This window comes from Martes martes, assembly GCF_963455335.1.
Source record: "Martes martes genome assembly, chromosome: X".
Lineage (NCBI taxonomy): Eukaryota > Metazoa > Chordata > Mammalia > Carnivora > Mustelidae > Martes > Martes martes.
In genome coordinates, this window is record NC_137897.1 from 25,922,677 (window position 1) to 25,950,169 (window position 27,493).

General features: G+C 37.7%; 1 protein-coding gene across 2 annotated transcripts in view; it reads right to left on the reverse strand.

Moving 5' to 3' along the window:
• The window catches only part of DMD (dystrophin), a 2,068,501-nt gene that overhangs the window by 480,845 nt on the left and 1,560,163 nt on the right, over window positions 1–27,493 (reverse strand). For both annotated transcript variants that reach the window (XM_080795194.1, XM_080795193.1), the window contains exon 55: window positions 8,124–8,313. In XM_080795194.1, coding sequence (XP_080651320.1) covers window positions 8,124–8,313 — 190 coding nt within the window. The remainder of the gene's footprint in view (window positions 1–8,123; window positions 8,314–27,493) is intronic.

Genomic DNA, 27,493 nt, shown 5'->3' on the forward strand with positions numbered 1-27,493 from the left:
GCCTTTGCATCTGGGAGTTACAGTGGTTTCATAGAGAAGTTTTTCAGTTGAGAGGTCAATGTCAAAACTAGACTGAAAAAGGTAAAGGGAAGTTGGATATTTAGGAAGTAGGAATGTTTCCATTAGTCCACAAATTCCTATTAGGTGAATTCTTTGACTTACTTGTTGTTATATTGTGTCTTTGCCTGGAAGACCAAATCAGTTTAGAGGAATGAGAAGAGGAGTAAGGCGAGTTGAAGGTCAGAAGGTCAAATTTAGGTTCAAAGAACTGAATTCTCTGTATATAGTGGTGTGACCTTGGCAGAAGTTACCCAACCTCTCAAAGCTTCGATTTTTTTTCATCCGTAAGAAGGGTAAGATGATAGTACATCATGCAAGCAATGCACCCAATACATTGCCTAGCACAGAGTACTATTTATTTTAAAAAAGTGAGTTATTATCATTATCTATCCTAATAATTGGATGAGTACATTGTGTTATTCATCTCAGAAAACTAAACATTTACTTCACAGGCTCTTATTTTTAATTATTTCCCCCCAATCTGGTATGATGAAACTCACGTATGTTAATTTTCAAGGAAGGAGCAATAGCTACATTACTATAAGGTCTTTAATTTTACCCTCCTCAACCGAAAATAAAAATAATAAGAGTACCAATACCAGAGGTTTTCTGGGAGAATATCAGAAAATGAAAGTAAAAGTGCTTCATCAGTTATAAAAAATGAAAAATTTAGCAATCATTATTCTCATTAATTAATATAACTTTGATCCATTGATTTTAAAGAGTATATTATTAGTTTTATATATTCAGTTGGACTTTTGTCTAATGGTAATTCATATCATTAATAAGGATCTTTCACTTGAGGAAAGCTTTCTCAAAGTGCTTTTATATTTATTACCTTATAAGATCCTCACAAAAGCTCTGTGAGGAATAAAAGACAATGGTTATTAGGGGCTATCAAAATTGACTTTTCAGTATTCACAGTGTCCTCTTTCCTACGTGGGCCTTCCTTTTAGTTTGTATATCTAAAATTATAGCATCCTGGAACTGAATTACAAAGTTATTCAATTTAATGCTTTCCTTGTATCAGTCTAGATAACAGGTAATTTTAATGGCAATATCCAGAACAATAGGTTCTAAAGTTTTCAACATGTTCAATTAACATGTTAACATACATAAGAGACTGTGGTAACATAACCCCTATAACCAAGTGACTATACTCATATTGCATTAAACTGATTATGTTTCCGTCATTGGCCTAAGATGAATTCTTATTTTCTATAGTTAGTCTTCCTTTCTATAGGAGATAAAACACCAGTCTTGAACATTTGTCTTCATTGACTCCTTCTTCTAAACTTTGAATTATTTCGCTGTTTCTTTTTGGATTATCTCTGTGATCTATAGGAATTTGAGGGTCTAAACCTAGAACACGAGAAAGTTCTGAATGTGGTAAGATGACAGATGACAAGCATGGGGTTCCTGAATCTATTCGTGAGTACTGCAATTCATAGTACTGTGGAAGCATATGACCTTTTTATAGTAGCTACATGAGAATAAAAAGAAAACATAAAATCTGCCATGTTTGTGTAAGAGAAGAAACAAACTGTCTTCATTGGGAAGTTTTTCAAGTTCTTGGATTCATTACTCAAATTACTTTTACTTTTTCCAAGGTAGGAGTTTTACACTACAGCTTTGCTACTGCTTTGCCTTTTCTCAAGGTTAAACCATTAAAAGCATCCCCATAGCTATGCCCCTTTGAATAACATAGAAAATGGCATCACTTAATACTAATTCTGTGCTGGAGTAAGTGGTATTTTGATGACCTCTATGTGTATTTCTGAATGGACTGTGGAGAAAACCAAGTCATGATTCATGTGTAAAATCACGTATTTCTCCGGCTGTCATGTTAATGTCCTTCAAGTTTGTATTTTTGACCTAGAACCTGTATCTCCTCCGAATTTTAGATCCACATTCACAATTGTTTAAAGGAGGTGAGAATTTCAACTTCATGATGCACAAACTCCTCAAAACTGACCACATTCTTGACTTCCCTGTCCACAACTGGCTGCCCTCTTGATTTCTACAACTCCATGAAGGCACTCAGTCACACCAAGTGGTAAGCAGTCAGTGACTCCTCATCATACCTCAGGATGTTCCCTCACCTCTGCGTCCCATAACATACATGATGCTGTTGACTTTCACCTCCAAATAGCTCCTACATTGGTTTCATTTGTTCAACCTCAGCACCTTAATTATTATTTCGCACTGGAACAGTACAGAAAAAGTTTCCAACTATGGTTTCTAGACAGGTTTTATATCCTTTCAATACATTCTCCTCTCAACAACGAAAGTGATCTTTCAAAAGTATAACTCTGGTTAATCTATTTCCTTGCTTAAAACTATACAGTGACTTCCCAGAGACTACAGATAAAGTCCCAGCTCTTAAAGGTAAGTGGCCAAACGGATAGAAAGACAGCTTATGCATATTGAGCCCTCTGAGTTCAAAACTCTGCCCCTCAAGAGGGAATTTTACAGTATCCTATTATTTAATCCTCACAAATCCTGTGAATGTTATACTCACAGTAGAGAAAAATGATTTAGACTTAGAGGTTAGGCAACAAGTAGGAGAATAAGTGGTCTTCCTGCCTACAAGGTCCATACACTATTTACTATATCCTGATGTTTTTCTACATAATTTAGCCCCAGCTGACATTTCTGATCTCACTTCTTATAACAACGATACTCCAGCCACACAGAAGTACCTTCAGATTTTCAAACTCCCACAATGCTCAGGACTTTGAACATGCTATTGCCTTTGCCAAAAACTTTCTTTTCTACTCTGTATACCTAGCTAAGCCCTAATCCGTTCTTCTAATGTTCTCTGAGCAGAGGTTCTCAACATTGTCTAGACATCAGAATCATGGGCAGGACATCAATCCCATGTGAATCTCTACAGGTTGGAACCAAGGAATTAGCATTTTTAAAAGCTCCTCCTCAGGCACTTGGGTGGCTCAGTTCGTTAAGCATCTGACTCTTGATTTTGGCTCAGGTCATGTTCTCAGAGTCTTAGGACTGAGACTCCACACTCAGAGTCTTAGGATTGGGCTCCACACTCAGTGGGGAGTCTGCTAGAGATTCTTTCTCTCTCTCTCCCTCTCCTATTGCCCCTCCCCCCTGAAATGAATAAATAAGTCTTTTTTTAAAAAGCTCCTCCAATATATTAGGTAGATGGGAAAACACTGTTCTAGTGAGTTTCCTGGCCTCTTTGGAAGGCTTGAGCATAATCATCTGTTTTCACTAGACCCCGTCTAGCCCTCTAACACTCATCATACTACTATAATTTGCCTTAGCATATGTATTTTCACCTCTGGAATATAAGCATTCCAAAGGCAGATGTCATATTCTACTATAGAGGCTTTTGAATATATCCAGTATGCACATTCTCATTCTCTCTCTCCCCTCCTCTCCCTCACACACATACAGAGCTGAAACCAAAGTTTCACAAAAAAACCCAGATCCTTCCTTAAGAGCGGTGGAGTCTGTCATTTCCTATTCTATTCTGCTAATTTCATTCCTTGCTATTTAAAAATTGTGATGCTAAGTAAAATAAATCAGATAGAAAAAGACAAATACTATATGATCTCTCTTTTACGTGAAATCTAAAAAACAAAACAAAACAAAATTAGCTCACAGATGCAGAGAACAGATTGGTGGTTGCAAGAGGCGGGGAGGGGGGTGGAGAAATGGATGAACTGGGAGTTTTTGGTTTAAAAAATTAAATAAAAGAAAAAATAAAAATTGTGGATTGATGCTCATTAAATTGATTACACAATCTAATACTTTGTCTGAACTGTGTTTAAAAAACATCTCTGTAATCATGTTTGTGCCAGTCCTAATGGCACACTAGGCAGTTAACAGGTGTTTACAACAGATTTCATGGTATAGTCAAAGTTCTTAAGGAAATTTTATATATATATATATATATATATATATATATATATATATATATATAAATAAAAGTTTTACATATCCAAAACAGTAGGCAGCACCACCAGGCAAAAGAAAAATATCATGATTAACTTTCATATTTTTGAAAAACCAAAGTAGAAAGATTAAAAATGTGTATAAAATTCAGTTCAAATTATAGCAACAGAAAGGAATACACAAAGGGTTTCCTTTTCTTAGAATTAGGGATCCTCAGATTACCTCTCTATTCTTAGATGTCCCAAGAAAGATGACAATCCAATTTATTCAGAATACTAATTGTGTTACTAAGATTGTATTCTTCCTTCTTCCTTTGGAATTAACCAGCAAGCCAAGACTTTTTTTGTGAGAAACACTAAAGAAGCTACTTCCTCAATTTCTTTTTTTAAATGTTATTTGCTTTATTTTTTATTTCTTATTTCTTTCTTCCTCAAGGACAACAAATATACATACATTGGATATCCTTTGTCCCACATCTATAGTTTTCCAATTTCAATAATGTACTAGAAATCTAAGCTTTCTTAATCAATTTAGAGGTGCATGCTGATGTACAATTCAAAGTTTATCAAACTAGTCTCTCTGGAAATATTTTCTTTAATAGAAGAGAATTTTTATGATGGGGGTGGGGAAGGAGATACAGGTGAAATGCATGAGCTTAGAGAAGAAACTGAGTTTAGAGCTCTGGCCTGAGACAAGATCCAGATCACAGAGGAAGGAATCCCAAATATTAATTGCTCATAGTTTCTCTTGCTGAGAAAAAGATCTTAATTACACCTTTTTAAAAAAATATTTATTTATTTGACAGACAGAGATCACAAGTAGGCAGAGAGGCAGGGAGAGAGAGAGGAAGGGAAGCAGACTCCCCACTGAACAGAGAGCCCGATGTGGGGCTCGATCCCAGGATGCCGGGACCATGACCTGAGCTGAAGGCAGAGGCTTTAACCCACTGAGCCACCCAGGTGCCCCTTAATTACACCTTTATGACCACCTCTCTCCACCACGTACCCACAACCACACACCTTCTTTATAAGCTGGTATTACAATGATCTCTTAGGGGTGCTTAGCCAATCAGTTAAGATTGGCAGAATTCTTATGGAATATTAGCAAAGATACAGAGTCTTCTCATTTTTAGTTAGTTACCCACGGTTTTATGTTAGAACTTGGAATTCAGGATATCTTAATTCTCTGGGGCCCAAAGCAGAAATGTTTTGGACACAGGAAGTATCTGATTCAACTATGAATATAGTTCTTCATTTTAAAGATAAATTTGCAATGTAAAAATTCTCAGACTGTCACCTCGCAGGGCTCTATATGATATTCTATAAAAAAAATGGCTTTAAAATTCCAGTTAGACTGTCAGAAATAACACTATTTATAAGAAAAATCTCCTCATCCTGAAGTGTAAAGACAACTGTAATGTCCTTGCTTTTTGTAAGAAAACTAAATAAGCATTTTTTTCTAATATGAGGAAGGAATCTTAATGGCTTTTAGAGTGAAATTACTCAAATTCATTCCATTCAGGAAGCATATGCTTCATAAAACATGTATTCTTATAGAACCCATGAATTGTGATTATTGCTGAGAGAATTAAATATCCTATGAAGCGGATTGTAAATAACAGTGATACTCATTCTAGCAAGAGCTGGGGGGGTCTCCATATATATAGAAGAATTGATTGACAGTCATAGAGCAAAAACATATTTTCGAAGGTTTTCACACACAACCTCCCCCCCAGCCCATATCCATTCAGCAGCATTTGTATGAAGCAAAACATCAATGCTTTTGGGAGGACAGATGTATTGGAATCTGCTGGGAGAGCTGATGCTCTGGCTAGGCATTTGGAGTTTCCTTTTTTAATATGTAAGAATTATTTTCACTCTACAGCATGAATCAAACAATGAACATAATGCTACCAGCTTCTTCGAACAAAGTGAAAAGGCCTATCATTACACTTTTTTCCTTCACACATATTATAGAAAGTTCCTTTCGTTCAAAATTAAAAAAAAATATCTTCAGAGGGGAAAAAAAAGCAGAAAGTTCCATTTAGCTGAAATACTGAAATTGCATGTAATCTCTGAAGATATGTGGTTATATTTACTTTCAAGCTTGGCATTTCCATTTGTTGCTTTTAAACCCCAGTACCTTAATTCGAATCTATCACTTGAAATGTGCCATTAACAACAATAATCAATAGTTTCAGTAGTTTCGAATATTTTCCATGACATCTCCAAATCTTTCATCAAAAGACCATTATCCAGTCATCTAACTAAAAATCAGAGCTGGCTATAAATGTCATTTCTACCCATAAAATGTAGTTTCAACCTCAGGCAACTGGAATTTATAGAAAGCCCAGTATTAACATGGAGGGAATGAGAAAATTGTCTCTGTTTTAAAATAGTATTGAGATCTCAGCTAGTCCTATTGTAGTTAAGGGGGGGAAATTATATGTCTAAGGTTTTCAGGAACTCTAGGGGAGCTTTATATGGCTTTTAATAATAAATATTTCTTACAAGTACTATAGCATAAACTAAGAAAGTGTCCTCTGGGAAAAAAAAAAAGTGTCCTCTGCATAACTTTCAACTGTTTTTGAAAGGGAGATTAGAGATCCAAACACAAAATGAAGTTTATTCTCCATTCTCCCATAGGAAATATAGTTTAAAAACATGGCAATCTTTTTCTTTAATCATTCGGAATCTTGCAGGTTCTCAGACTTTTCACTGTATAGTAATGCAGATAACATATAGGAGATACATGGATGTATCTTGGCCCTCAATCAGACTTGTTCACTAATTAAAGGGATGTTTAATTAAATCCTTATTATAAAATTCTCTCTTGGATTATTCTTCCTTTTCAAAGTAGTCTGCTAAAAAATTGACTTAAGGTTTTATTATTTATCTACCACAGCTTCTGAGAATATGTGAGCCCACATATTTATTAAAATTCTAGGTGGCTTCATAGGTACTTAAAAGGAGAAATGCAATTTTATTTATGAAATATTGTAAGTTAAATAAGTTACAGCAGAACATTTTCTACCCATTCATCTAAGAGTGACCAAAAAGTTTAACTTTGCATAGTTTTTACACTCTTGAGCCATGGGACATATCTACAAAGATAAAAGCAGGTATTGCTCTAAATGAGCTACTTCCAATAATGAATCTAACTCCACACATATTGTGGAATAAAGTATACTTTGAAAACAGAAAAAAAAAGGAGGAGAACGGAAACAAGGAAAGGATGAGGAGAAGAAACATTGCTTATTATGGTCAGATTGTAGAAGTATTTTTCAACCTAGTATACACCATCACCTTTTCTTATTGTAATTTAAATATATAGAAAAAAGAAGTCCAAAAGCTTGATCATATTATTTTGATACTCTAAAGTTGATTTGAGATATTAGTAAAGTTCCTGTGTCAAGTCAGAAAACTCAACTATACCTAACAAAACTCCATAATAGTTCATAAAATTATATCAGGCACTGAGAATAAACTAAAGGGCCTCCTTGAACCAAGACATCATTTAAACAAAACTGCCCTAAACTTCTGTTTTCACTGTTTATGCATATGAAACTTTATAGGAATAATTTTTGTTTCCAGGAAAAACAATTGTCTGAATATTGTATGATCGTTAACTATGACAAATTTAGCCATCTCCTTTTTCTTTTTACAGAAAGTGTTGGGAAGAAAGCTACAAAATGCCAGATTAACATTTCAAAATGTATTTGAAAGTAATGAAGGGAAACTGATTCAGTTAGCAACGCTAAATAAAACAGACAATTCATACAGATGCTTTCCCTGTAAAATATTAAATAAACACTCCAAAATGGCAACTTCTTCCATTTAATAAACCACTTCCTAATTTATTTCTTAGAGCAAAGTTTCTCCTTGGCCAAAGCTCTGGTTTTATGGGCAAGGTTTCCCTGGTCAAAAACACGTATCATTTCGAAGACTGGGGCATCAAATGAAATACTAAATGCCTTTTACTTCTCCTTCCGACTCTTCCCCTCTTGCCCACACGCTGCACCATATCAGGCCATAGAAAAGAAGCACTTTACTTTGTCCCCAGCATATCAGTTATGAGGATAGACACGTGAATTGTTCATCAGGATTCACAAGAGAGCAAAGTAGAAAAGCTTCACTTACTTGCCATTGTTTCATCAGCTCTCTTACTCCCTTGGAATCTTCTAGGAGCCTTTCCTTATGGGTGGCATCCTGCAGGACGTTGGCAGTTGTTTCAGCTTCTGTAAGCCAGGCAAGGAACTTCTCCAGGTCCAGGGGGAACTGTTGCAGTAATCTGTGGGTTTCTTCCAGAGCAGCCTCTCGCTCACTCACTCTGCAAAGGAACAAATATCCAGATGCAGCTCTCCTCAGGTATCACAATGGTGCACCCAACTCCCCCCACCAACGAAAAGAGCAAAGATCAATGGACGAAACTGTAATACCAGCAAAGGGGTGGGTTGTAGCTAAAAGTCGTCTTAAAAGCAACAACAACTAGAATAGTGTGTGTGTGTGTGTGTGTGTGTGTGTGTGTGTGTGTTTGTGTGTAGACTTTGTACAGTTTATATACGAACTTCCAAAAGCAATCTTTTGTAAAAAACTTGGTAGTTTTTTACTGGCCCATTGTGAAAACTTATTTTCATATGCAGCAAAAGCATAAGCTCATCTTTATAGGTAAAGTTCCAAAATCCCTATACCATGTTCATCTTGGGTGTCACCTGAGGCAGAAAGTCAGGGTTAGGTAGGCAAGGAAAAAGGTCAAGAAAATGCAACGCTAGACCAGAAAGTTAAACACTGGAGGAAACAAGAGAAGGGGACTGGAGGATAGAGGAGAACAGGACTAACAAGGAGAAAAATGACATATTTCACAGAAACCATTGTGCAAGATACCATTTTGTGTGACACTATGGTGTTCTAATGGTTCTAACTATGGTGTTTGCTTTACATTTCATTATCTGATGGTCATGCAACTGAGATTATTCTCCCAAAGAAAAGACTTCAGTGTAATGGAAAAAGTAAAGCCTAAAAAAAAAGACAGATCTGGGTTCAAATCCCAATATCCTCTACCAACTGTGTGGTATGGTAAGTTACTTAACCCCTCTGAGTCTGAAGTTTCTCATCTGCAAAACCTAGCGCTGGGATGAGAATGAGAAGATGATGATGTGTGTCAAGATGACTGCCTCCCATGTATAGTTAGTTATACACTAGGGTTACTCAAACATACTCGTTCGCTTGGCCCACTTGCCATTCCCCTTTCTCTCTCTCTTTTTTAAAGGTTTTATTTATTTGAGAGAGAGAGAAAAAAAAAGTATGAGTATGGGGGAGAGGCAGAGCGAGAAGGAGATTCCCCCCACCCGCCAAGCAGGAAGCCCAGTTCCGGGCTCGAACCCAGGACACCGAGACCATGACCTGAGCAGAAGAAATACGCTTAACTGACTGAGCCAACCAGGTGCCCCCATCCTTCCTCTAATCTTTTAGAAGGGGTGAACCAAATTTCCTAATGACACACAAATCTAAAAAATTTGTTCATAATTTTTCTGAACATATATATATGCACACATATATATATAAAACATATATATATAATTCATATATTGTGGATACACACACATATGCCCTCGGCAAAAATCTACATAATAACAGCTTGGAGGGAAAATTGCCTTTGGCAGTAACAGTCCCATCTAAAAAGATTCAGGTAAATTTTGTCTGCAATGAGGAAATTAGTACTCCATTTAAATGCCATATTTGCCTTCTACTACCACACAAACACTTTCTGGGATTAAACATAAGCTAAAAATGGATTTTAAAAAATTGAACACTTGAATATGATACACACTGCTTGTTAGGATGTGATTGTCAATAATTATGCAAAACTGCAATTTATTTCAGCAGCAACTTTATCATGGGATGTGCAAACCAGGCAATAAACAGCTCCTGCCGAGCCAGCGGCAGCGAAGCCCCCGGAAGAGCTGTTTATTCATCACGGGTGAGGTTTTTGCTGAGCCTACAGTCTTCCACAGTGTAGTTTCGGTGCTCATACTGGATAAAAATCTTCTGTCTGCATTAACTGGTGGAGGGGAGAATAGGTTTATGAGGATGCAGCTACTGGAAAATAGGAAGCTCTGCACGAAGCTATTTATCAGCCCCTAAATAAACTTTCCTGCTGCATAGCCGAAAGGTACCCTGGTGCCGGGGTTGGGCAAATCAGTTCAACCTTGCACAGTTCAGGGGATGACCTGGACTGCTCACTCCCTGCTTATCTGGTTGGCAAAGTATCAGTGGAGGGACAAAGATCAAAATCGTTATTTTTTAAATCTTTTTATTCAGTATGATTTCAAAGCTCAGAGGCATCGCCACAGCACTGAGAATCTTAGTGTTCTAATCTGGCAGGCAACACTCAGGTGGGAGCACGCTTAACTTGCTGTCACCTGGCCGGTTCTGACCTACAAATGCATCAGTTTCATCCTGTTCAAGCTAGTATTTCTAGGTTGGCTTGCATAACAGAAATCACTAAGACTTACACCACCTCCAGCCTCAAATTTGGGATAGAAATAAGCTGTCACATTCCAGAAGACAAGTACAGGGTTGGACAATGACATATTTTCTCCCATGCTCCAACTTTCTGGGGAATCAAAGGACGGAAAGGAAACTCTCAGGGAAGAGGGAAGCTCAGAGGGTTAGACAGTGTGCATTTTATTAGCGGGGTCATCCTCATCGTTAGCTGCACAGGATGCTCCCCTAGTCTTGAACTAAAAATGCCGCTTACCCTCTGCTTCCAGAGGAAGTATCTAGTAAATAACTTTCCAAGAGTTCTCTGTAAAATACGATGCACATAAATTAGATGAAAGGGTTCTACCGAGAAAACGAGATTTCTAGCCAAATCCTACCAGTGAGTTTGCTGCTTTGTAAATTAGGCCCTTAGGGAAGAACAGTAACTCTTGCAGGACAGTAAGGCACCATTTTCCTCAATGATACCCTCGTGTTCGGAAATATTGACAACATCAGGCTGAATCTTTGCTAATTTGGAAAATACGTTAACAAAATTCAATGGCCGCGAGAGCGGAAAATCTCTTCAAGTGAGCTCTTTTACAGGCCTCTTTGATCAGAGGTGAAATTGTTGTCTCCTGCTCATGTGGGAGTTTTAAGGCTATATCCTTCCTCCTGAGATCAATCTATGTACACTGAATTCCTAAATTTTAATTGCGCCAAGTCTAGACCAGAAATGAGTCAAGGGTTCTTTTATGTTATACTCGCGTATTCCAAATAGCTCTGGCTGTATCTTATATTTTCTAATTTTCCATAACCATATGGATTTAAGTGGCTTACATGATGAATAAAAAATGTAGAAATAATGAGAATTGTAAAGAAATTTTAAGAATTGTTTTAGAGAAAAAGTGAAGATCTTGAACATGAATTATTCTGTAAATTCCTGTCTAGGTTATCCAATTATCGACACTGGTGAAAATTTGGCTAAACTTTAAAAGTACCAATGCCCAGATATCGGGAATAGTAATAACACTTTATGAATATAATTTACGATAGAGGTTAAGTTCTTTTTTATGTAACAAATTTTAATTATCAGCTATTCTAATCTCCAACAATAGCTAAGAATCTGGTGGAGTATAGACTGCTATGGTAACTTTAAAAAGTTTTCCTTTTGGGGGTGCCTGGGTGGCTCAGTGGTTTAAGACCTCTGCCTTTAGCTCAGGTCATGATCTCAGGGTCCTGGGATCGAGTCCCGCATCGGGGTCTCTGCTCAGCAGCGAGCCTGCTTCCTCCTCTCTCCCTCTCTGCCTGCCTCTCTGCCTACTTGTGATCTTTGTCTGTCAAATAAATAAACAAAATCTTTAAAAAAAAAGTTTTCTTTTTGTTCATAAGGGCACCGTATACCATTCTCAACTGCCTGAATATGAGCTATATGGCACAGTGGTTCTCAAAGTATGACCCACAGACCAGCGGTATTAGCATTATCTGAGAGCTTATTAGAAATGCAAATTCTCAAGCCCTGCCCTAGACCTACCGAATCAAAAGGTCTGTGCATGGAGTCCAGTGAGCTGCGTTTTCATAAGCCTTCTAGGTGATTCCGATATATGCTAAAGTTTTGAGAATCACGGCCCTGGAGACCCATCCATTTTGCCCTCGCTTCTGAGAAAGCTGCTGGAGGCAGGACGCATATAGTAACTGGTTAATGTATGTGTTATAAAAACCTAGCCCTCTTGCCCCAACTCAGGACAATTTGGAAGGATGGGGGGGAGGGGTGGGGAGTTGATTGATGCTGTGGTTGCAACTACACTGAAGCCCAGCTTCTCCTTCTTCCCTCTCCCGCTTCCTTCCCTTGCCTTCCCTCACAGGTGTTAATCCTGACAGCACTTGCCAATAAAATTCCTGTGAGTTAACTGCTCTCTCAGACTCTGCATTCTGGGGAAACTGACATGCTGAGGTATCATATTAAATAAGGATTTCAAAAATATATATGCTTAAGAAGTGTATGTGAGAAATATACAGCTCCTTGGATGGACTGTGGTCTCAAAAGAGGAGAGGATGGAGTATTCTCACACTCAAGAAATGAGCCTGAAGAGCTACTGCACTTTTGGTCGCCCTTTAAGAGGATCTGTAGAGGGGATGGTTAAGCGTCTGCCTTTGGCTCAGGTCATGATCCTAGGGTCCTGGGATCAAATCCTGCACTGTCCTGTTCCCTTCTCAGCGGGAAGCCTGCTTCTCTCTCTCCCTCTGTTGCTCCCCCTACTTGTACTCTCTTGCTCATGCTCTCTCTCTCTCAAATAAATAAATAAAATTTGTTTAAAAAAAAGTAAGAGGTGGAATATTACTCAGCCATCAGAAAGGATGAATACCCACCATTTGCATCAACATGGATGGAACTGGAGGGGATAATGCTAAGTGAAATAAGTCAAGCAGAGAATGACAAATATCATATGGTTTCACTTATATGTGGAACGTAAGGAATAGCATGGAGGACATTAGGAAAAGGAAGGGGAAAATGAAGGGGGGGAAATCGGAGGGGGAGATGAACCATGAGAGACTATGGACTCCAGGAAACATATGGAGGGTTTCAGAAGGGTGGGAGGATGGGTTGGCCCAGTGATGGGTATCGAGGAGGGCACGTATTGCATGAAGCACTAAGTGTTATACACAAATAATGAATCATGGAACAATTACATTGAAAATCAGAAGAGAAAGAAAGAAAGAAAAGAAAGAAGGAAAATAAGAGGATCTATAGGTAGGGTAGTGTTGCATTATCACCACTTAGAAGCAAGAATCTACTGAAGGGGCAAAGTGCTATAGCTGTAAAACTTAGGAGAACCCCGTACTTGCCCAAGAAGTTACTCATCCAGACCCAGTTCTGCACAAAGGGGAAGAATCACAGAAGGCAGGAGTTCAGCATCTTTGTTTTCTTTTTAAGATCTGATTATAATGAGGCAATCAGACAGGTAACACTCTGTCACTAAACACCCACACACATATCAGGGTATCTCTAAATGAATCCCTAGACTCCAGATTTCCTATTAAGCTGAATATCAGCAATTTTATATGAGTCAAGCTAATACATAAAAAGCACATGGGGGTTTTCCCTCTGTTTCTATTTTTTGAAACAGTTTCAGGAGAATATTTCTTCTTTGAATGTTTGGTAGAATTCTCCAGGGAATCCGTCAGGTCCTGCCTGGGCTCTTGTTTTTTGGGAGGTTTTTGATCACTGCTGCAGTCTCATTACTAGATATTGATCTATTCAGGTTGTCCGTTTCTTCCTGATTCAGTCTTGGAAGTTTATAGGTTTCCAGGAATGTATCCATTTCTTCTAGATTGCTTAACTTATTGGCATTTAACTGCTGATAATAATTTCTGATGATTGTTTCAATTTCCTTGCTGTTAGTCATGATCTCTCCCTTTTCATTCATAATTTTATTAATTTGGGTCCTCTCTCTTTTCTTTTGGGTTAGTTTGGCCAGTGGTTTATCGATCTTAATTCTTTCAAAGAATCAGCTTCTAGTTTTGTTGATGTGTTCTCTTGTATCTCTAGTTTCTAATTCATTGATCTCTGCTCTGACCTTAATTATTTCCCTTCTTGTGTGTGGGGTTGGCTTAATTTGTTGTTGATTTTCCAGTTCTTTAATGTGTAAAGACAGTTGGTATATTCGGGATTTTTCAATTTTTTTGAGGGAGGCTTGGATGGCTATGTATTTTCCCTTAGGACTGCCTTTGCCATATCCCATAGGTTTTGGAGTGATGTGTCTTCATTTTCATTGGTTTCCATGAATTGTTTATGTTCTTCTTTGACTTCCTGGTTGATCCAAACATTCTTTTTTTTAAATTTTAAATTTTTAAAAATTTCTTTTCAGTGTACCAGAATTCATTGTTTATACACCACACCTAGTTCTCCATGCAAAATGTGCCCTCCATAATACCTACCACCAGGCTCATCCAACTTCCTACCCCCTACCCCTTCAAAACCCTCAGACTGTTTTTCAGAGTCCATAGTCTCTCATGGTTCATCTCCCCCTCCAATTTCCCTCAACTCCCTTCTCCTCTCCATCTCCCCATGCCCTCTGTGTTATTTCTTATGCTCCACAAATAAGTGAAACCATATGATAATTGACTCTCTCTGCTTGACTGACTTCACTCAGCATAATCTCTTCCATTCCTGGCCATGTTGATACAAAAGTTGGGTATTCATCCTTTCTGATGGAGGCATAATACTCCATAGTGTATATGGACCACATCTTGCTTATCCATTCCTCCATTGAAGGGCATCTTGGTTCTTTCCACAGTTTGGCGACCGTGGTCATTGCTGCTATGAACATTGGGGTACAGATGGCCCTTCTTTTCACTACATCTGTATCTTTGGGGTAAATACCCAGTAGTGCAACTGCAGGGTCATAGGGAAGCTCTATTTTTAATTTCTTAAGGAATCTCCACACTGTTCTCCAAAGTGGCTGCACCAACTTGCATTCCCACCAACAGTGTAAGAGGGTTCCCTTTTCTCCACATCCTCTCCAACACACATTGTTTACTGTCTTGTTAATTTTGGCCATTCTAACTGGTGTAGGGTGGTATCTCAATGTGGTTTTGATTTGAATCTCCCTGATGGCTAGTGTTGATGAACATTTTTTCATGTGTCTGGTAGCCATTTCTATGTCTTCATTGGAGAAGTGTCTGTTCATGTCTTCTGCCCATTTTTTGACATGATTATCTGTTTTGTGTGTGTTGAGTTTGAGAAGTTCTTTATAGATCCTGGATATCAGCCTTTTGTCTGTACTGTCATTTGCAAATATCTCCTCCCATTCCGTGGGTTGCCTCTTTGATTTGTTGACTGTTTCCTTTGCTGTGCAGAAGGTTTTGATCTCGATGAAGTCCCAAAATTCATTTTTGCTTTGGTTTCCTTTGTCTTTGGAGACGTATCTTGAAAGAAGTTGCTGTGTTTGATATTGAAGAAGTTACTGCCTATATTCTCCTCTATGATTCTGATGGATTCCTGCCTCACATTGAGGTCTTTTATCCATTTCGAGTTTATCTTTCTGTATGGTGTAAGAGAATTGATCCAAACATTCTTGAGCAGGATGGTCTTTAGCTTCAAAGTGTTTGAATTCCTTACAAACATCTTGTGGTTGAGTTCTAGTTTCAAAGCATTGTGGTCTGAGAATATGCAGGGAATAATCTCAATATTTTGGTATTGGTTGAGCCCTGATTTGTGACCCAGTATGTGGTCTATTTTGGAGAAAGTTCCATATGTACTCAACAGGATACTTTATATGGAAAACCCAAAAGACTCCACACCCAAACTACTAAAACTCTTATAGCAATTCAGTAATGTGTCAGGATACAAAATTAATGCACAGAAATCAGTTGCTTTCTTATATATTAGTAATGAAAATATAGAAAGGGAAATTAGAGAATTGATTCCATTTACTATAATACCAAGAACCATAAGATACGTTGGAATAAACCTAACCAAAGAGGTAAAGGATCTATCTACAAGGAACTACAGAACACTCATGAAAGAAATTGAGGAAGACACAAAAAGATGGAGAAGCATTCCATGCTCATGGGATGGAGGAATAAACATTGTTAAAAATGTCTATACTGCCCAGAGCAGTCTTTCAATGCCATCCCAATAAAAATTCTACCAGCATTCTTCAAAGTGCTGGTACAAACAATCTTAAAATTTTTATGGAACCAGAAAAGACCCCGAATCACTAAGGAAACGTTGAAAAAGAAAAACAAAGATGGGGGCATCACATTACCTGATTTCAAGCTTTACTATAAAGCTATGATCACTAAGACAGCAGGGTACTGGTACAAAAACAGACACACAGACCAGTGGAACAGAGAGTCCAGATATGGACCAGCAACTCTATGGTCAAAGAATCTTCGACAAAGGAGGAAAAAATATCCAGTAGAAAAAAGACAGTCTCTTCAATAAATGGTGCTGGGAAAATTGTACAGCAATATACAGAAGAATGAAACTCAACCATTCTCTTACATCATACACAAAGATAAACTCGAAATGGATGAAAGACCTCAATGTGAGGCAGGAATCTACCAAAATCCTAGAGGGGAACATAGGCAGTAACCTCTTTGACATCGGCCACAGCAACTTCTTTCAAGACACATCTCCAAAGGCAAAGGAAACAAAAGCGAAAATGAACTTTTGGGATTTCATCAAGATAAAAAGCTGCTGCACAGCAAAAGAAATAGTCAACAAAACAAAGAGGCAACCCATGGAATGGGAGAAGTTATTCCCAAATGACACTACAGACAAAGGGCTGATATCCAAGATCTGTAAAGAACACTTCAAACTCAACACTCAAAAAACAGATAATCATGTCAAAAAATGGGCAGAAGACATGAACAGACACTTCTCTAATTAAGACATACAAAGGGCTAACAGACACATGAAAAAAATGTTCATCATCACTAGCCATCAGGGAAATTCAAAACAAAACCACATTGAGATACCACCTTACACCAGTTAGAATGGCCCAAATCAACAGGACAGGAAACAACAAGTGCTGGAGAGGGTGTGGAGAAAGGGGAGCCTGCTCACACTGTTGGTGGGAATGCAAGTTGGTGCAGCCACTTTGGAAAAGAGTGTGGAGATTCCTCAAAAAATTAAAAATAGAGCTTCCTTATGACCCTGCAATTGCACTACTGGGTATTTACCCCAAAGATACAGATGTAGTGAAAAGAAGGGCCACATATACCCCACTGTTTATAGCAGCAATGTCCACAATCGCCAAACTGTGGAAAGAGCTGAGATGCCCTTCAAGAGATGAATGGATAAAAAAGATGTGGTCCATATATACAATGGAATATTACACAGCCATCAGAAAGGATGAATACCCAACTTTTCTATCAACATGGACGGGACTAGAGGAGATTATGCTGAATGAAATAAGTCAAGCAGAGAGAGTCAATTATCATAGGGTTTCACTTACTTGTGGAACGTATGGAATAACATGGAGGACATTAGGAGAAGGAAAGGAAAAGTGAATTGGGGGAAATCAGAGGGGGAGATGAACCATGAGAGACTGGATTCTGCAAAACAAACAGGGTTATAGAGGGGAGGGAGGTGGGGGATGGGTGAGCATGGTGGGTATTAAGGAGGGCACATCTTGCATGGAGAGCTAGGTGTGGTGCATGAACAATGAATCTTGGAACATGAAAAGAGTAAAATAAAATTAAGATGTTGAAAAAAAAAAGAGCACATGGGGGAAGGAAAACTTACTATTTTCCCAAGTAAGGCTGTAGAGCTGAATGAATGTACAGACAATATTCCATTATTAGATATATGAATGGACAATACTTTATCAGAGCACTGTATTGCAGGATTTTATGTATTTTATACACACACACACACACACACACACACACACACACACATGCATACATACATATATATTCAAAGAGAAATAAGCACATTGAATATTTTTAGGGGAAAAAAGACTCAGTCTGACAGAGGAGGCTATTTTGCCCAGGTGTTTCTTTAAGTGTGACAAATTGAGGAAATTCCCAGCAATCAGTCTTCCGCTAAAAAATACCTCCATCTGTGCCCTGTGATTGTCATGGAGTAACCAAACAAAATACCCCAAATCTTTCCTTCCTGGTTTATTTGCATTTAACCACTATCATTTCCTATGATATTTTTAGGGAATGATTACAGGATGACAATTTTTTTCCCTTTTCTGTTTGTCTGAGTGAAGGAGCACCTTAGCAGCAGCACTTGAACTTGGGACCAAAGGTTTCTAGCAACAACCAGCACTAGTTCCAGGACCAAACATAATCTGAAGTTCACTTTGTTGATAACTGTAACAGAAACTACAGATTTGCTAGTAAATACATTACATTCTGATTTTTAAAAATCACTTTATAGGGGCTCCTGTGTGCCTCAGTGTTTGTGCATCTGCCTTTGGCTCAGGTTATGGTCCCAGGGTCCTGGGACTGAACCCCACATCAAGCTCCCTGCCCAGTGGGAAGCCTGCTTCTCCCTCTCTCACTTCCCCTGCTTGTGTTCCCTCTATCCCTGTGTCTCTGTTAAATAAATAAATAAAATCTTTTAAAAATTAAAAACTTAAAAATATTTAAAAATATTGTGTTTTCAAGGGACAGCTAGAATTTTATTACCTATGGATACACAGCAGTTCATAGAAAGGATTCCTTTTAGTTTCTAGCAATTGTATTAGTGGTTTGTACCAATGAGAACCGTGAATCTAAGGAAAGTCCTTCAATAATGCTTGGACTCATCACCCATCAGTACCTTACCAGCCACAACTCTAACGTGGCTGAGGGCAACATCTACTTAGAAATACAGCTACAGAAACATTCTGGCCATGAGAGGATATTTCTTTTTTCTCCTCTGCTAGTGAGGTATACAGTGAGACACATACTCTGTCCTTTCAATTATTGACCTAGAATAAGAGATCAAGGCTCTGAGATACGGCACAGAAAATACATTTTTTTAAAGCTAAAATCCATATGGCTCTTCACATGTTTTAAAATATATTCAGACTTATTCTCTCATTACTTTATAAGGTATTCCCATTTTTTTCTACCTATAGTCTGCTTCTATTTTTCTTTATATGCTTCCAGTTGGATATTTCATTCCGTTTGAGGGCATTAAGCTCTACACAGATTGTCTTTAGATCAGCACCTCATTCTTATTTGTACATGTCTACCAACATCTCATTAAGTTATCTGTGCATCTCATACATATTACATGCCATGAACTATGCTCAGTGACGGTGACACCAAAGTCAACGAGGCATGGTCATGGACTTTGGCATTTAATATATTCAATTCTGGTGGAGGAGACAGAGAGGTAAATATTTAACTATACTTACAGTGTGATTATGCCTATGATTCATGTGGATTCCCTATCAGTAGCTCGAATGAATTCATGAACTTTGATCTCAATTTGCTTAAGAAGTGATAAATTTATTTTGAAACATTTTTCTGGCCTTTTCTTATCAAAGGAAGTGGAGATCCTCTAGCTGGGTTTTATCTCCACATACGGTAATGGATGTTCAAAGTTGGCCTAATTGCATTGATTTTCATGAAATTAAGAAACCTCTCAGATCTATGGTTCAGGTTATGGCTGGTTTTATTTTGCTGTTGGTGAGATTCATTCTAAGAGAACTGACAACTTTTCCCAAGTCACACACAAGTGGCAGAATTGGGATTATAGCCCAAGCCTTGCATCCCAGAAAAGAAATATTTCTTTTTTTTTAAAGGTTTTATTTATTTGACAGAGAGAGATCACAAGTAAGCAGAGAGAGAGAGAGAGAGAGGGAGAGAGAGGGAAGCAGGCTCCCTGCTGAGCAGAGAGCCACATGCGGGACTCGATCCCAGGACCCTGAGATCATGACCTGAGCCGAAGGCAGCAGCTTAACCCACTGAGCCACCCAGGTGCCCCAAAGAAATATTTCTAAGTCTGAAAATAGATATTGGTGTCTACATCCTCTGACACATTCATTGTAGGAAAAGAAGAAAAGTGCAGGGAAGGTTATGCCACTGAATTCCAGTCTTCATTTTGGGGTACAGATTTAACTATTTGTTACTTTACTATATAAGCAGAGTCAAATATGAAAAAAAAAAAACCAAACAAACCCTACACAAAAGGGAACACAGACATGCAAAGATATTCTCCCATTCTAACCAGAGCAGAAAGATCTAGCTGGTGTTTGCTCCAAAACAAAACAAAACAAAACAAAACAAAAATCCATTTTCAATGCAAATTTGCTGGTTTGCTGTTCACCGACACATGAATTAACGAGGTTTTCATCCCCTCTCTCCTGAGGTCTGGTACCAAATTACTCAAACTCTCCAGAGTTAATTGGAAACCACGACCTAAATGTTCCCAAAGTATTGCTGATTAGTTCTCAGAAAATTCATTCCCATCTTTCCTTACCCCAGACAACACAGGATGACTTTTTAACATGTGCAGAAGTAACACACTTGCATGAAAAACAGATTAATCCTCTAAAGATAAACTGCAGCTTTGAAGCTGTTTAAACTTCCTTCAGTGATACACACATTTTAGTAAAAAAATAATTATCATGTAGACTTTACCTTTAGATTATAAGAGAGCATTGGCATGATTAATCATGCAAGGAATTTTTAAAATACAACATTCCACACATACATCTTTTTACTCTATGAGCATTTTTAAAATTGAGATTTGTACAGTATATCATTAGGGAAACAACTGCTATTACATAATGTTCCTAAAAGCCCTGGAATGTTTCTGAGAAGAAAATGTGGACAGTGGTTAAATGAAAACATTCCGTTATTCTTTGCATTACTCATTTCATTTGATTTGTTTCTGTCATGTATCACTGAAAAAAATCAGTTGATAAAAGAAGTGTACAAAGTATTATGCACAGGTGAAATACTCAAGAGATATATATATATATGTATATATATATACATATATATATATATACATATATATATATATCTCCCTACCTTGGATTGCTAATGAAGAGATGAACATCTTTTAATCTAATATCTATAGTTTATATTTTTCCAATGATATACTACCTAAAGACACCCTTTGGGGAAGTTTAAAAATCATGTTTGGATTGGTCCAAATACAGAGACTCCAAGTACTATTCTAGATATTTACAGAACTATAAAAGATCTTTAGAAAAAATGTGGTTACACTACCTTCCAGAAAATACAAACTTAGATTAGGGTTGGGCTAATAGTTAAACACAATTTCTAAAACCGCTATTGAAACGTAAAGATAGTTGGAAATTAAGATGGGCGCACTAGTGCTTCAGCAAGGCTTGACTTTGAACACATTCTTCTCTTCCTTATTCTCAAAGCCTCCCCCTCTCGTTCACTTGTTTTTCTGTAGAATTCTTTGTTCTAGGAACTCAGTATCGATATGGAGATCTCGCCGCCCTCGATGTATAGTTCTTAAGGAGAGTTGGGTGCCGGTGGTCAGTGCTAGTCGTGACATCACTTTGAGGATGTGAGAAACGAGTCTGACAGTTCATAGTAGATTCCTATTGAAACAGCCCCGATCCTGTATTTTCCTATAAAACCTCTCAGTCTTTTACCCTGGGCAGGCTTATACTCTTAGGGGCATGAGCTGGCAGCAGCCTCCTTTGCCTGGCAAAGTAATCAACTACCTTCTTCTTTATCCCTCCAGGCTGTCTTCCTGTAACATTTCTGCTCTGGAGCACAGAGGTCAATTTTTGACAACATCTCTACTAAGTAATTCTCTGTGATTTGTATCATGTGGGTCTTTAAGGTGAATCTTTGGTTTTGGTCACTCACAGAATTAATCTCCTTAAAAAGAGGTATTTCCTAATGTTGATAAGCTAAACTGAGTAGTTTTTCTTCTCTTCTGAAGTATAAATGAAAACTAATGCAGTAACCAATTAGAAGGACAAGCCTAGGATCATCTGAGTCTCCTAAGACTACACAGTCAAACAAATATGCATTTTCATCCTCACTTAGAGAAAAACAGAACAGATTGTTAGACATTGATAGATAATATTCTGAAGATGGCAAGGCAGGTTGGTTCAATTTTCTAAGATCGAAAGTCAAACATGTAAGTTCTCTTGAAACAGAAGTGGCTAAAAACATATCACCAGATGATATGAACTTACGGTAGAGGTCTATCAATGGAATTGGGAAATGCAAAAACTTTCTAATTCCTGACATAAACTTGAAGTTATAGCCTGTAAATATTTGTGACTTTTATTACCTGATTCCTTATTCAGCATTCTCTTGTGGTTAATAATACACTCTTAAGAGTCCTTTTAATTCAACATTTATTGTTACAGTATATTGCACTAAAACAATGCTCCTTGGTTTTGAAGCTTTCCCATATGTATTTTCTCCTTTCATACTTTAAAAAATCTGATAGGGTCAGTAAGACCAGTTGTTATAATCATCAGCATTTTGTAGGGGAGAAATCTGACTTCCAGAGAGGCTGGGTGAAGTTCCCAGATCAGTGGTAAAACTAGAAACACCAAATCTAGTCCACTCTAAGACATTACCTCTCAAGGTAAACTTGTCAATCTTCCTGTGAGGTAAATATAATGGATATTATTATATTATTGTTCTCAAAAGCTCTTTGTTTTCTGTGATTATTATATAAATTAGGATTATGGTATGTATTTGTGTGATGAGAAAAATTATTAGCTCTTTGTTTATTATCTTCAGCTGCCATCTAAGAGTGTTATTAGAATAAATACTGCACTTTGGACCCGAGGTAGGCTTGAAGGTTTTATTCAAAAAGAGGGCATTCATGTTGGAAAACAGTGTGGAGATTCCTTAAGAAATTAAAAATAGAGCTACCCTATGACTCTGCACTTGCCCTACTGGGTATTTACCCCAAAGATACAGATGTAGTGAAAAGAAGGGCCACCTGTACCCCAATGTCCATAGCAGCAGTGGCCACCGTCGCCAAACTGGAAAGAACCAAGATGCCCTTCAACAGACGAATGGATAAAGAAGATATGGTCCATATATACTATGGAGTATTATGCCTCCATCAGAAAGGATGAATACCCAACTTTTGTATCAACATGGACGGGACTGGAAGAGATTATGCTGAGTGAAATAAGTCAAGCAGAGAGAGTCAATTATCATATGGTTTCACTTATTTGTGGAGCATAAGGAATAACACGGAGGACATGGGGAGATGGAGAGGAGAAGTGAGTTGGGGGAAATCGGAGGGAGAGACAAACCATGAGAGACTGTGGACTCTGAGAAACAAACTGAGGGTTTTGGAGGGGAGGGGAGTGGGGGGTTGGGTGAGCCTGGTGGTGGGTATTATGGAGGGCACGTATTGCATGGAGCACTGGGTGTGGTGCATGAACAATGAATTCTGGAACACTGAAAAGAAATAAAATTTAAAAAAAGAAAGAAATAAAATGCCATGTGACTGAATTCACACAAAAAAGAGAGGACATTATGGGCAGCAGTACAATCTTTTTCATCTTAGGAAATAAGGGAAAATCATAGTATATATGATTGTGGCCTTCTTATAATGGTAACTTAATACATGTTTGCTGAGGATACGGAGATTATCGGGAAGTCTGTACCTTTTGAGAAATGTTTTACATTAAAATTATTGAACAAGAAAATCAAACATGTTTCTTTTCTAGAAATTTTACAGTAAAATAAATACATTTTTACAAGACCAGCTGAGAAATGAATTAACCTCTCAGAGTGACTAAGTATTGGTGGATTCTAAATAAATTGCCCTTTTAATTTTGAACCTCTTTTAATGGCTTAGATATGATTTACAAGACTTGTAAGTCTGATATGATTTATAAGATTTGTAGGATTACAAATAGCTTGAGCTAATTAAAACTGATGATCAAAATAAAGATTTAAAATTTGTTGCTTTCTTACTTTTAATTACTAGGGGGAGAAACTGCATTTAAATGAACTACATACTCTGAAATGCACTGATGGCCTTTCATAAGATCAATTCAAATTTATGAAGAATAATCATAAATTAGGAATTTATTTTTTTTTCAATTAAAACCACAACACTAGGGATGTCTGGGTGGCTTAGTCGGTTAAGCAACTGCCTTCAGCTCAGGTCATGGTCCCAGGGTCCTGGGATCAAGACCCTCACTGTGCTCTCTGATCAGCGGGAGCCTGTTTCACCCTCTCCCTCTGCCTGCTGCTCCCCCTGCTTGTGCTCTCTCTTTCTCTATCTCTCATTCACACTCTCTCTTTCAAATAAATAAATAACATGTTAACAAAAACTACAACACTAAAAGAATAAATCTGGGGCCTTCATGTGCTTTCAAGAATCGTCTTGGGGTATCTGTGTGGTGCAGTCAGTTGAGCACCTTGCTCTTGGTTTTGGCTCCGGTGGTGATCTTGGGGTCATGAGATCAAGCCCTGCGTTGGGCTCCACGCTGAGGGGGCAGAATGCTTGAGATCCTCTTGCTCTGCCCCAGCCCCCACTCACACATGCACTTTCTCTCTCTCTTGCAAATAAATAAATAAATATTTTTAAAAAAGAATCATCTTACTTATGAATGCACTGTTTACAAAAAGTCTCTATATTCTTTGTCATCATCATTCACTTACTGTAAATCTCTTGAGAGCAAGAATTTATACCACAGTTTCTGGTATTTAATGGATACTTGGTAAATCCAATTAAAGTCAATAAATCTACTATGAATCAGGCAGACATCCTAAAAATGAGAAGTTCCTAGTCCCCCGTTCTTTAAAAACTTACAAGTCCAAATTATTTCTTGATGTAAGTTGATTAAATAATGATTTATGTTTGTATAGAATCTTAAAGTTTATCCACTGCTTTCACACACATTATTTAAGTTGAACCTCGTAACAATTAGTACATATCACCTTTGTTTCTTACACAAAATGGATTATATAAAAGACTCTTATTCAGATAAGATATTTAAAAATGAGATTGAACAATTCTTTGACCAAAATTGTATTCTGCTTTGCAGAAGAATAGACATTAACTAAATGTTTGGAAGTTGTTATCTTTCATTGAGTATTATACTAGTTATGAAAATTGTACTAGTAGTGTACTAGTACTAGTACTAGTGCTAGTAGTGAAAATGTACTAGTAGTGAAAATGAAGGGGTAGACTCTCACTGGTCAACACACTGCACTGAATTGTCCATTGCTACTCAAAACCAATATATTTTCTTTTGAATTTTTAAGATGTGCTCTCACAAAGTGTTCATTTCATGTAATTTTTTTAGGTACACCACAAAGCCAGGGCACATAACAAACAATAGCTTCTGTTAAAATCAATCTACTACCCTGGAAAATTTTCTGATTGCCTTAAGTTTGATCCTGGTCCAGAAATATGTACCAAAAAGAGCCTCCCTACTCTATCTATCACCCAACATACTCCTACGCTCCTTGCTTGGTATAGCCCATGAATGTGAATGGGCATCTTCTCGATAGCTCTACTCATGTTCTGTCAGAAATATTTAGCACGCCAGGGACGAGAACAGAACCTTGTGGCACAGCACCAGAGATCTTCTTTCACCACTTGACATCCATCTTTTACTCAACACCCTTTGTATAACAGCATGCGATGGTTTCTAAATCATCCAACCTACCTTGTCTAGCTAGCATTTCTCCAACGGATTCACAAGAATTTAATTAAAGACCTTGTCAAATGCCCTGATGAAATGCAAACAGACTGCTGCCTTTTGCTTACCTACCAGTCTAAAATTTCTTTAGGGTAAAAAAAAAATATGTCTGCTCTGAACATACAGAACACACAGGTTTTTATTTATTTCTGTATATGTGCATATCTGTTTTTGTTTTATTAAATTACCTGGTTAACCTCATCAAGAACAGGGTGTATATTTCTGTTACAACCTCCATCTAAATAGTATGCATGATTTAAATATCTTGGGGAGTTATGATAATATCACCTGTGATGGTTATACAGAATTTAATTCCATTTGTTAATATCTAGTTAGAAGGCAATTAATATCTCCTGGAGGGGTGTCCTCACCATCCTTTTGGAGAGACCATGCCATTCAGTAAAGGTGGTGGAAATAGATTATCACCATAGTGACAATCCCAGAATTTGTAAAGGTGTTGCTAGACGATCTACCAGATCTTAAATGCTTGCTCATTTCATTCAGTCTGGTAAAAATGGCAGTTCTATCACCAAGAAATACATTAGGTTCTCAGAGAATATTGTTATTTCATTAATTCACAGATCAGTTCTTGTCCAGAAAAATATTTAACCAAATTTTACAAATCACATTAGAAAGATTTTCTGGAAACTGAGGGAAGATATTTAACCTAACACAGTGATTACAGAGTACCACTAGCAGTCTGTGGGGAGAGGCTGGAAAGGAGAGATGTCTCAGACAACAAAGAACTGTCCCCAAGTCCCATAGCACTACTCCATGTCCCACTGGACACTCACATGGGAGAAACCATGTTCATAAACACTTGAACCTAGAACTTAATTATATATACATATGTGTGTATGTGTGTGTGTGTGTGTGTGTATGTGTGTATGAACATAAAATACTCTTATCAAGCTTTTATTACACATTGATTTCTTTTTCAGAAAGGTAACTAACTGCCACGAAAATCCAAGGAAAATTTTACTTTGTGTTGTTAAGCATTATGCCAAGAGTTGTTCAGCATTTTGGAAAGTTCCATTTAGGGTGGCCAATGCCCCTCACGGTACTGGTAACACATTGGTGTCATCCTGCATTTGTTATTGCATTCAGAGTATAATCACGAAGAAAAGTCATGAGTGTTCTAGTGTGCACCTAACTGAAGAACTGCACAGCGAAATAGACATTAGTTCATTCTAAATGACTCATTTATCTTTAAAATTATAGAGTCAGGGCTGCATTTAAAAACTTCTATCTCTAGGCTGGGTATCCTGTCTACAACTCTTGGTCTATGCTAGTCAAGAAGGTGTCATAAAGTATGTGTCAGAAGAAAATAAAGGGGGTGGGCGTGGATCTGAGAAAGTTGAAAACCATGGATACAGAACTACAGAATTTGGAATTTCCAAGACGAAAGCTATTATACCGAAAATAAATAGAATTTTTAAAGAAAAGGATGAAGCTCTTCTGCCCCCCCAACCCCATGCATCCAATCCCTGATCCTTGCTGCTCCACAGAGAATGAAATTGCATTTTAAAAATTGCTCCGTTACAGCCAGCTGTGACTAGCGGTGAACGGGAGGTTGGCTCCATCTGCGAACCCGAATTAAAAGCAGCCAGCCCCCTCGTCTGTTCAGAGCCCATATTCTTGATTACATTTGACACAATCATCATCATCATATCTTAAGACTCAAATCAGCCTGACAGTGCTCAACTCAGGGATGCTTCTCCCAATTAGCTAGAAATTGGGGCCCAGATCATCTTCTAGGGAGTAAGTTGGCTGTGGTGAAAAGGTGACGAACATGATGGAGGGAGCAAATCAATTTCCTAACTTATTTTTTTAAGATTTATTTATTTGAAAGAGAAAGAGAGAGAGTAAGCAAGAGAGAGAACATGAACA